General features: G+C 34.0%; 1 protein-coding gene across 2 annotated transcripts in view; it reads left to right on the forward strand.

Moving 5' to 3' along the window:
- Positions 1-12071, forward strand: part of CTNNA3 (catenin alpha 3) — a 408816-nt gene that overhangs the window by 239791 nt on the left and 156954 nt on the right. For both annotated transcript variants that reach the window (XM_042817894.1, XM_042817895.1), the window contains exons 7-8: positions 1445-1525; positions 5103-5255. In XM_042817894.1, the coding sequence (XP_042673828.1) occupies positions 1445-1525; positions 5103-5255 (234 nt within the window). The remainder of the gene's footprint in view (positions 1-1444; positions 1526-5102; positions 5256-12071) is intronic.

The raw sequence follows: 12071 nt of genomic DNA on the forward strand, positions 1-12071 counted from the left end.
TCAGTGACTTAGATTTGCTTAGAGCCAATTGTATCATCAGTTACCTCCATTGAAGTTGCACATTACTAGGGGAACTTGTAAAATATCACAGTATTTTTACATGCATTATGTCATCATTGGTAAAAAGACTACAAATACAAAACTTTCAAAGAATGTGCCCATGCAGAGCTGTAACTTTTGTCACATAAAAAGTACATAGGTAGACATTGAGCTGACTTATGTCCACAGAACTTTTATTGGGCCTATTTTCCTAGCATTTTAATAAGGATTGATTTTGTTAACAAAGCTGACAATAGCTTGCAAATCTTGTTACGAGAATGTTACTTACTTTGGTTCCTAGGCAAGTGCTGGTTTGACAAACAGTCACGTTTCTATAATGATCTCTCCCTCCAAAATATGTATTTGATTTTCTACCTGTGAAGATTATATGCGATTTCAGAAACTGAAGGTGGTAGGAAAACATCAAAGTATTAATAAGGAATCTTGAAATAATTTTTAAAAGTTGTAGTTACCTTTGCTGATATAAAATGTACCAATCATTTAATGGCATTTATGATGTTAAACATTTAATGTAAAAGGTCCTGGGTGTCTCTAGTCTGTTTTAATGCTAAGCATATTGCTCTGTTCGCTGATATTTAAAAAAAAAAATAATATATTTTAGCAAGCAGTATATGCTAACATGGAAAAAAGGCTACTTAAGATAACTACTATGGTAGTATCATACACGAAAAATACTGGGCAGTAGAACAAAATGCTTTTCAAATAGCTAACAATGATATGAGTGCTTTGCTTGTAGACAGAAATAGAAAGTTAAGATTGTATGGAAGGTATACAGCTGATTCCCTGAAGATCTCTGAAATATTTCAGTAGCTCTATCTTCTATCGATACTGAGAATGAATGTGCTAATAAATGGAAAGATTGCCCATTTTCATTGGCAGTGTTTATTGCCTTTGCACTGCAAAGTCATGGAAGTTTTGAAACTCACCCATTCTGCTTTGTGGGAGTAAAATAATGATTATGGGTTAAAGCACTATGAAACAGCCTGTGGACATATGAATTTATGAATTGCTTGTAGAGTGGAAAAAGTGATTTTTCGCAATATGGTGATAATGGATTGGCATCAATGATAATAATTATTTTAATGTTATTTCATTAGTAATCCTGACCTATAAATTACTGTATGACAGCAATTCAGAAGATAAAGTTGTTTAGTTTCTTTCCTACATGCAGTTAGTAAAACTTGTTCTGACTCGTTGGATTTTGTTCAGCGTCACAAATCAGCTTTCTGTGGGATTTTTCAGAAATCAGGGATACTTGCATTGAAATTAGGGAAAAAATAATCTTTAAACATGTCACATATGATTTACCAAATACTCAAATGATCTGAGAACACAAAGAATTGCTGCATAAATACTGTTTTATTTTCTGTCATGCTTATTACAGACTGACAGGAAAGAAAGAAGTGATGCTTTGAATACTGCAATAGACAGCATGTGCAAGAAGACTAGAGATCTTCGCAGACAGGTAAACCTCCTGGGAAACCAGTAGAAAAAGTAGACTTAAGGACTTACCTAAACTGCAGTTTTCAGATTTTATGGCACTACATTTTGTAAATACACCTTTCTTCTATGTTAGAGAAATACTGAACATAATTACAGCATATATGTCCAGATTTTCAAAACTGTGCAAAAAGCCATACCACATTTAGATGTTGGCAGAGTATATGTATGTAGACATGCACATGTCTAAGTGTGTGTGTATATATACACTTTCTAGAAGCATATATTGCTAATGTGCTTTGGAAAACAATATTAGCTTCATTCTAAAAGTACCTGAATTATCATTCACTTAATTTTTGATTGTTGGAATACATATCTTGATGGGACCACTGAGTCTATGTCTAGTCCTTCCTTTTTGTGGGAGATTAAGCAACAGAGAAGGGTATTGGGAAACGTGGTCTAGAGTCACACCTCATGTTTTGCATCCCATTATCCTAAGACTAATGTAAGGTGAGGACCAAAATCTGCAGCTTTGGTGTATTGCAGAAGACTAGCAATCAGTTCTGTATACATTGAGAATTGTTTATGGTGCTGAAAGTTTAGGAAGTTCCAGCTTAGAAAGGAGAGTTGAAAAGCTTGTAGTACTTTCAGCCAGGCAGACCCAGCCATCCATGTGAATGAAAATTTATGGCCACGCAGAATGTGAACACACATGGCTTTTATCCTATCTGGCACTGGCTGTTTGTCAATTCTCTGGTGGAAGAAAATCCGTCCCAACTTTGTATACAGTCTTACAACCCAACTCTTGTGTTTTATGATGGTAAATAAATCTTTTCTGTGTCCCATGGTCATTCAGGAGAAACCTTGAAAAATAAGACAACTGTATTATGGTATTTGCAGCTAACTAGCTATCCCATTTCCTTTCACATTTCATCAATATTACGTTTAGTTCAGACACCCTTGTGATGCAGGCGTTCATCATGAGCTCTGTTAACTCTTCCATTGTATTATGCTGTCTCTTCCATAAGGAAAGTAGGCTTCATCTTTTCATTGATTCAAGAAATGTCTCTGTTGCAGCATTTGAAATTTATTTTAAAAAATTACATTTGTATAGAAGCCTTTGTGAAATGATTGGGTTGAATGCCGTCATGTTCAGCTAATTGACAGTTCAGAACTAGTATCATCAACCGGAGTAGCTCTGTGGTTTTTTGATATTTTTCTAGAAGGTATGAATAAAGAAATACTTCCTGTACTCCCTCCAAGTTAGACAACATCCTCCTCCTGATTGCGTCTCTTTCACTTACAAGTAAGAGATGAATTTTAATCACAGCACAGTACCTTCCCTGATAGCAGCTGCCAGAGCTACAGTTGCTATTGTTCTTTGTTTACTTGTCTTGCTAAATTTCTACTTAATTCTTAGCATTTTGCTCTGCAGGTAGTCAGTGCCAAAAGCAGACATATGGAGTAGTGGGAAAAAAAGATTGTTTGGATTAGACTGAAGAGAAATTAATACTGCTTCAGGCAGTTCCTTTTCCTTTCCTTGTTTTACATTGCATTTCTTCATTCTTTAATAGAACACAGGCAAAATTTGAAAATCTCAGCTTCGGGTGTTTCTTAGCATAGTTAAAATAAGAACATATTTGAAACTGGTTTGTATTCAGCAAAGACACAGCACTATCATTTTTAGAAAAAGATATTTCATTTTCTGAACTGCAGGATAGAGGATTTCTTGAAACAAGATAATACTGATAATTTATATGAAGATTAATTAATCCAACCACACCAGTAAAAAGCAACAGAAAATAATTATTTGATGAGAGAGAAAATTAGGCTTCTATTTTAAAACTGAATGCCTCAAATTCACCATGAATGTGACTGAGGTCAGCAGTCCTAAAATAATGTAGTGAGACTGCAAAATTACTATAGCCTGGGTTATGTCCACAAACCCAAACATTTCTCTTGGAGATGATGAATTATAAGCCCTTGATATGCTTCCACAGTGTTTTGTTGTTGATATTATGAATGAAAATCAGTATTTTAGATTCTGATTCCTCAAGGTCGCATTTGTGTACTTATTTTTAATGCACGTGATGTACATTGATGGGAGTTTATCAGTTTCCTTCAATTGGACACAAATTTTAAAAGATAATTTGGCGGGAGGTTCAGTGTATTTCGATCCTGGTGTCTTCTTCATTTTTCAAATAGCAGAATTAGTATGGATGTGACTGTTCTAAAAAAAAAAAAAAAAAAAAAAAAAAAAAGTTATAGCATCCAGTTCTATGTTGGGATCTCATAACTTCTGCCTTTGCAAGTGACTTTTGAGAGTGTACAGTCCAGATTGAGTCTCCCAAAGTAATACATTACAGTAAGTCAGATGACAAAAGCATTAAACATTTTAAACTAATTTTTTTTGGAAGGTTTTTATGTCTTATAATTTTTCTAGTTGTGTGAGTCTTTACTTTTGCAGAGTTTTCACATAAATACATTGAGGCTGTATGCTAAATGGAAAGCTTTTTCTTTAGCAATAAACCTGCTGGCATGTAGGAACTTAAAATAATTTTGTTTCTTTTTTTTTTCTGTTCCAATCAGTATCTTCTATACTTATTACAGAAATATTTTTTTGCTGTAAGGAAGTCAGTAAGCTTGATAATTCACATCTATTTCATGGGTAGTTTTGATCATTGTATTTCATGCCATGTTGTCTGATTAAAATGAGCAGTTGGCATGTGTAGGTTTATAACATGAAATTAAGCTCTCAATCAAGTAATGTCCCAGTCATCAGTTGTAAGATCACATGAAATCTAATTTAAGAAAGCTAGTTTGTATCAGGATGTGATATTTGTTTAATAATTTGGAAGAGAAGTTCAAGAATAATTATTTGAAAAAAGGAAAATTGAACTTCAGAATTGCTTACAATTCTCTTTACTCTATTTGTCTGTTGTCAGGTGCATGATCAGTAATTCAGTGGAGGTATTACGGTGAAGGGTGCCGTATAGCTAATCAGAGCATATCGTTAGGTTTTCCAGCAAGGCAGAAAAATATTTGGGTAATTTTGCAATTAGGAAATGGTGATACAGAGCATTTTGTGAGTAAAAACATAGTTAAATGAATACTTTCTGTAAAATGAAATAGCTTTCTCCCTTGACACCTGAACTACAAGTAAAAGAACATGGGAGACAAAATTAGGTTTGGCTGAACAGTGACTTTTAATGTATGGGATCATTTAGGTAGTTTATTCTGTTCATCAAAGAACATGAGTATTTGTTTGGCTCTATTGATTTTTGAGAGGACTAATACAACTTTTAAGTATTTTATGTTACCGTACACTCATTTAGTCACACGTACAAGCGTGCAGATTTATATACTGGTAGGTTAAAACTATCCCTAGCTCTAGAGAGTATTTTCTGTTTAAATGGGAAAACTGTAGTTTTAGTCACGTAACCCTGCCCTTAATGCAGGAATGAAGTGTGTGCATGTTTGTTATACTAATATATCACGACAGTGAACTTTACTCACAAATGCAGTTTGTTAATGCATAATGCGGTGTGTGTATAGTAGAATTTTGTAAATAGCTGGTATTAATATAATGCTTTGTTTTGCAGCTTCGTAAAGCCATTATAGATCACATCTCAGACTCCTTCTTAGATACCACTGTTCCGCTTCTAGTTCTCATTGAAGCTGCTAAAAATGGAAGAGAAAAAGAAATAAAAGAATATGCTGCAATATTTCGAGAACATACCAGCAGACTTGTGGAGGTATGTTTGATGGTCTTACACTTTTTTTTTTCTAACTGCATGGCCTAAGTAAATTGCCTCTGCAGTATTCCCTTTGGTGCCAAATACCATGAAAGAATTAAGGTGGTATTTCAGGTAAGAATGCATTAATTGCCTAGGGCCATAGTAAACATACTCTACTTTTGTACAGTATGTACATATTTTATATTATGTAATGGTATGTAATAAGATAGTGGGTTTTGTGGTGATGTCTACTTACACTGTTTGATTGAGTAGAAATTTGATGGAGGCGAATTCTGCTTTGAGAAAATATTGTATGCATTTCCACAGAAATATTCTTTGAGAAATGTGTGATTTTTAGGGAATAATAGATCAAATTGTTACAAGACAATTGTTCTAAGACGTAGTAGACTAATCTTTGTGTGTATGTAAATACATAATGTGTGTGTGTATATTTATGTTGTAACTTCGTATAGTGCCTATAGTGAAGAGTACATACTTAATGAAATGTTCTCAGTAACTGGCTTTAACAGAGCCTGCACACAGTGTCATGTGCTCTTGTGTGATTAGTTGTTCCAACTTGTCTCTCTGCTGGTGCTTACATCATACACAGCTGTTCAAAATGAGTGTACAGTTGACGTTATCTTCAGGATATACACCGGAACTGAAATAATGAATTTGAAAATTCTTATATTGGTTTAAAATACTTTATTTCTCAGGAGCTTGTTTGATATTCAGTGGCTTTTTGTTAAACTATGCTGCTAAGCTCACCAGAACATTAGTTAGATAGTAGTTAGCTGCATCTATCAGCTACTAGCCTACCAGAAGTAAAGAAAAAATAAATGAAGAAGTATTAATGGCTAAGCAAGTGGTCACTAAGAGACCTTGTACCTACAAGCAGACCTACCTGATTACAAATAAAAAATCAGTCATTTTCAACAGTGTCAGCAAAGAAAAAGAATATGGCAAATGTCATGTGGAAAGTGAGATCACAATTCAATTAATATAAATTGAGGAGTATTTAAATACATTGAAGCAGTGAATTGGAAACATATTTTGGTTTTTAGCATTTCAAAAGATGTTACTTGGAAAATACTTTTTCTAAATGAAAGTTAACATTGTACTGTACTGTTGCTTTAATTTACTGAGTAACACAGCAGGTAGACAGAATTAGATCTTAGTAATCTTAATTTTCTGCAGCTTGTTTTCCAACTGAACATGGTTCCGTAGGTAATTGATAGCCTAGAGAGATCAGATATACGTAAATGAGTTGCCAGAGAGCTTGATCATGCAAGAAAGACAAGACAAATGGGAAAGAAATAAATAGGTTTTGAATCTTTGGTACTTGTATTATCCATCTTATTTATCACTTTACTTACTTTTCGGTGGTGAAACTTCTGATTATAAGTATCACTTGTCCTCTTTGGGATGTCTTCCATGCCTTTTGTTAGGGATATATTTCATAATGTGATGCTGTTTGTGCAATTTTGAGTTGGATATCACGTAATTGAAGATCTAACTCTGTACAATGTTTCCAGGTTCCATGAAGTTTTCATGCATCATTGCATTTGATTAGAGAGTTCTTAAATAGCAGATATTATTTCCATGTTTGCCGGAGAGTACTCGCTTTCTTCTCTCTCTCTCTCTCTTTTTTTTTTTTTTTTTTTTATTCCTTTATTATTTATTCCCTTCATTCTTTAAAAAAAATATATAAAAAAAAAATCATCCAAATCCTCCTACAGTTCTCAGGTTATGAAATACAAGGCTGGAATACTACTCATGTACACCATTGCAGAATTGAGCTTCAGCTTCTCTGTAATTGAGAATAATTGAAGTGACTTACTAAGGTATAACTGTGGGCAGGATATGCCATATAGCTATGGAATAGCAATGGATATGACAGTTATAGGTAAAACGCTTTAAGCAACTAAGTGAAATTACTTGCAAAGAATTATATAAGACAGCAACAATAAATCAAAAAACTAATAAATAAGTAGATGAGATATCAGACAATTGCAATATCGATAGGAAGGCAGTTTTAACATCTGTGTGTAGTTGTCATATATGAGGAATTCTGGTGTGGGCAACAGATCGTATAGCAGAAGCCAGTGCTGGAAATGCAGCAGTCCATATTATTATATACAAAATACTTTTAAGAAGAAAAACTTTTTTTCAGGTGCAAATACACTTCATGCAACATACAACCTCTTGAAGTTACTTGTAAGCTCTGACACCTAGAAAGCAGCTCAGATGCTAGCAATCCCTATTTTCTGCCTTGGAGAACAGCCCAGGATACAGTTGTCCTTGTGGGCTGCAAGCGCACCCTACTAATACTAGATAGTCTTCATTTTTTTCCCCTAAATAACTGTTCACATTCTCTAGATTGAACGTCACCCTCTGTTTTACCATCTAGTCATTCAGTAACCTGATGTCTCTTTGCAAATCTTTGTAAGTAATTATTTTATTTTCTTCTCTAAATACCATGGCAAAAAAAAAAAAAAAAAAAAAAAAAAAAAAAAAAAAGGGTTTTAGGGGTGTTTTTATGATTTTATTTTTTTTTTTGGTTTAAGTTTTTTGTTATTTTCCTCTTTACTTTTTTCTTTGGTTTGGGTTGGGAAAAAAAAAAAAAAAAAAAAAAAGCTAAATCTCTCTGTGCCAGCTGTGATTTTGTGACTTCCTAGTTACTCTGCTGCTTGGGTTTTTACCAAGGCCACGTGTTTCCTCCGCATCCTGTTGTTGGAGGAGTAGCAGGATCTACATGCCTGGATCTTACTATGGAATGTGTAGTACAGCTAACAGTCGAGCACTTTCGTGGCAACCTCATGAAGGCCATGTTTCAGTTGCTGAGTGTATGTAAACAGGTCTGTCCATTTCTGCTGAATATTAGCATTGCTCCTGTAAAACATAGTTATGACATTAAAAAAGAAAGGGAAATAGAAAGCTTTTTTTAGTACAGAAAGATAAATTTTGAAATTCAACATGTGTTATAAAATCAGATGTATACACTGTCAGCTGAAATTTTGTCCAAACAAAAACATCATCTGGAGGTTAGTTTCTGTAAGTAATTTCATTAAAAATATTGTTCCAGTTGGTCGTGCTTCATACAACATTGTTTAGCTGAAGTGATGATGCTAGTGTTGCACTAATGAGTAATTAGATTATATCAATTCAAAACAGAAACAGGAAAGCATAACACATCATTCATAATGTATTTTCAAAATCATCAGTGAGCCAACGTTTGAATCAAGTTTTCTTAGTCTAATTAGCCCTTTATAGAAGTTAGTATGTTATCACTTTCTATGATTCAGTCAGTTTTAAATATTATTGCTGTTGCTGAATTGATTTTACATTTTCATTTGCATGGAGAAGTTTTTAAAATAAATTTTTGAACCTAGACCAGCAAGACCGGTGTATTTGTATATTCAGCTCTCCACTTGCAAAGAAATTGATTGTAATACTGCTGCCAGTACATCCAGTGGTGATAGATAATGTAGCGAATTTTATGTTGTAGCATTGAACTGCAAATCCATTTTAAGAAGTAAAACAGACCACTGGTATTTGTGCTATTTCTAGTTTAAGCCTTCACTTCTCAATTCAGATTAAAATAAATGATAAGAATCCTTTCCCTGCATTAGTAACCACCGATATTGCTTTATTCATTTGGTTTGGTCTGTCCTCCTTTCTAAGCAGAAAAGTCAGGTATTCTGAGATTGTATTAGTCTTTTTTTCAATATAAGGCCTTATCTACCCCAACTTACTCTTAACCCAAGATAATTATTTCCTAAAGATTATTTATCTTTGTAAGTGCCTGTCCTTTTTAGTCTGAATTATTAGTTTCACCTTCTTTTTTCTAGATAGCTGAAGTGAGGTGAAATGAATTGTACCTTGGAAAGTTGGGTGTGGTTTTTTTTTTTTTTTTTTTTTTTTAGACAAATGTTATGTTGCATTTTGTTATGCTCCGCATAACAGTTTTGAATTTGATATCTTCACTGTCTTAGTGCATTTTTTCCCATCTTTTTCTAAAAGATCAAGGATATTTGAATAGTAGGTTATGAGATAGTTTTCTGGATAAATACAGTAGACCGAGTTAGAGGTTGTAGGTTCATTTTCTTGTGAAGGTTTCCCCATCAGGGAATTTGATATGGAAATTAGAAGTACTTCATTAAATATTGAGAGATGCTTTGTGGTTTCTATTTTAATCAGCAAATCAAAACTTCTCAAGGTGTGTTCTTCCTTGTTTTCTTTTGTTATCTGTCTCCTGATTTTATTAACTGTTCTTTGGCCTAGAGCTTCTATCTTTTGTCTAAAAAAATGTGCTAAGAGGTTTGAGATGTTATGTAGGTTGCTCCAAAAGTAATGGCTCGTATTTATTTCTGTGGAAAATACAACAAAGAACACAACAACACTGACAGAGAGAATTCTCAGCCAAAAAATGCTATTTTTCAACGTGGTCACCATAGGCAACATAGTCATTTGGCATTTTGGCCAGCAGTGAATGGAAGTCTGCATGCCATGCTCATAAATATCTGCACCAGCAGAGGTGACCCAGCTGTCACTGTCACCGCTGCTGAAAAGCACCACCCACTGCCTTGCTGTGCTGACATCCACTGTTTGGCCTCTATAAATGTTCAGCGCACATGAATGAATGTCAGTGGGAGCCATTTTTTCTGCATGGAAGAATTCAGTGGCAAGTCTTTCTTCACCTTCACTTCCATATCAGACACCATTCTGTCAGACTGCCCCTCTGCTGCCATTTGTCATATAGCAACAAGATCTAACAGGATATTGGTGGGAAGGTTCAACCTCTACTGCCATCCCACCAACGTCAGCTTCCAGTGTTGTGGGCCAGCAATACAAAACAAGAAACATTACTTTCAGAGCAACCCTCTTAATTACACCTTCCAAGAATATTATTGGTGGAGTGTGGTGGTTTGTGAATGGTGCTGGTGTTTGAAGAGCTCAGGCAGTGGCAAAATATTTGAGATGCCTAGGCTTACATCTTTGTACTTTTTGTGCAGTAAGTTCTCCAAACTTAATCTCTTGTTTATGAATGTCAGTAGTGCCTTCAGATGTACAGAGGAAACAAAGTAGTCCTAATTACATAGATTTAAAAAAAAAAATTAAAAAAAATAACCAAACAAGCAAAGCACAAAAAAAAAAAACCCCAAAAAGCCAAAACACAAACACCACCTGGGCTATTACACTGAACTCCCTCCGTATGGGAAGTGGATATTGAATATGAAGCTTCTGTAGCTGAGGTATTTTCATAAAAATCAAAGGTTACATTATTCATTCTTCAAATGGAAGTTATTCTGGCTACTCTACACCTTAATCCTGCACATACTTTATCAAATATTTGCCTGAATAATAATAAAAGTAATAATAAAATCAAGATGAACTGTAGAAATAATAAAAAAAACAAAACCATATTTGGGTTAAGGTTCTCTAGAGATCTCTCTAGAGATAAGGTCTCTATCTTTGTGAATCTTCCTTAAAATAAATTCCCCAAAGTATATTTTGGTTAGAAAATTATATTTTTAGTTTTAATTCCATAATCTAATGCATTAATTTTGGTACAGATATTTCTAAACAATGAAAATTAACTGTTTTGGGATTTCATGCATTTAGGTTTTGATTTGAAATGCCTTTTCATTTAAAATGTTATGATGAAATTGCGCATCTCAAGGTGGTACTTGTTTATATGGAAACACTTCAATGTTCTTTTAGAAATTTTTAAAACTTGCTCTGTAATGAATCAGAAAATAACACTAGTTATGTTATCAAAATTGTCATGAAAAGCTTTAGGGGACTTGGTTGTACATTCCTTATTATGCCTTTTAAGATATGCCTGCTTTTAGTGAAGATTGTGTTCTAGCTTGTGTTTTACTTCTGTTGGAGATGAAAACAGTTTATGATGTGATCAATTATGCAATAGTGTTTTGTGATCAAATATGTGATAGTGAACAAAAGACAGATAAAATGGAAGACTGAAATATGCTGTCTACACAAGCTAAAAAATATATCCTGTATTCTGTAACTGGAAATTTCTTGTTTGGGAAAGCTGACAGGCTGTTCTCCTGAGCTGTTCTATCAGAGATGTAATGATTTCTGAGAAGCGGAGTGATAGACTAGGTGAACTTGAGATTAAAAAAGGAATTTGATGGGAGCAGGAAGGAATCCTCTGATTGTCTTTTCTTTTGGCACAGATGCAAATTTCCTGCTGCTGTGGTTAAAGGTCAGCTATACCAAGCTGAGACTGAGGGATTTAATAGAAGTGGAGGCAATGATGAAGTGAACTTTGTGTTCTTCATCTGTTTTTGCTCAGTACACAAATGTATCATATTCTTTGTAGCCTGATCTAGTAATACAGAAGTCAGATGTAGTACTGTGATACACAAACTTAAGGGTTTTGCCTACTGCCTAATTCTTGACTTTTTTTTTTTTGTCTTGACTGTGTTCCATTGTTTCTGTTGGACAAGAAATACTGATTACCACAAAGTAGGATTCCTAAGGTGAATTCTATTGCTGATAATTGACAGTAAGAGGTAGCATGTACGTGTAAGTGCATAGATATTTTAGTGTAGTGAAATACAACAGCAGATACATGCAAGGGTTAATTTAAAAACAAAACAAAACAAACAAACCTTTATATCATTTGATATAAAGGTTTCTAATGAATGAAATCCAACACGTATTGAAGATCTTTCTAAATGATGTTAAAAGACCTAAAGGAGAAAGATTCTTGAGTTCTAAAAATACGTAGAGTGAAATAAATTTAGTAACTTTGTAGCTGAAGTTACAGTACTGAATCATAACAAACAATAAGAATCGTTGGAT

This window comes from Centrocercus urophasianus, unplaced genomic scaffold (genome assembly GCF_019232065.1).
Source record: "Centrocercus urophasianus isolate 14NV4802_14NV808 unplaced genomic scaffold, USGS_Curo_1.0 seq_17, whole genome shotgun sequence".
Classification (NCBI taxonomy): domain Eukaryota; kingdom Metazoa; phylum Chordata; class Aves; order Galliformes; family Phasianidae; genus Centrocercus; species Centrocercus urophasianus.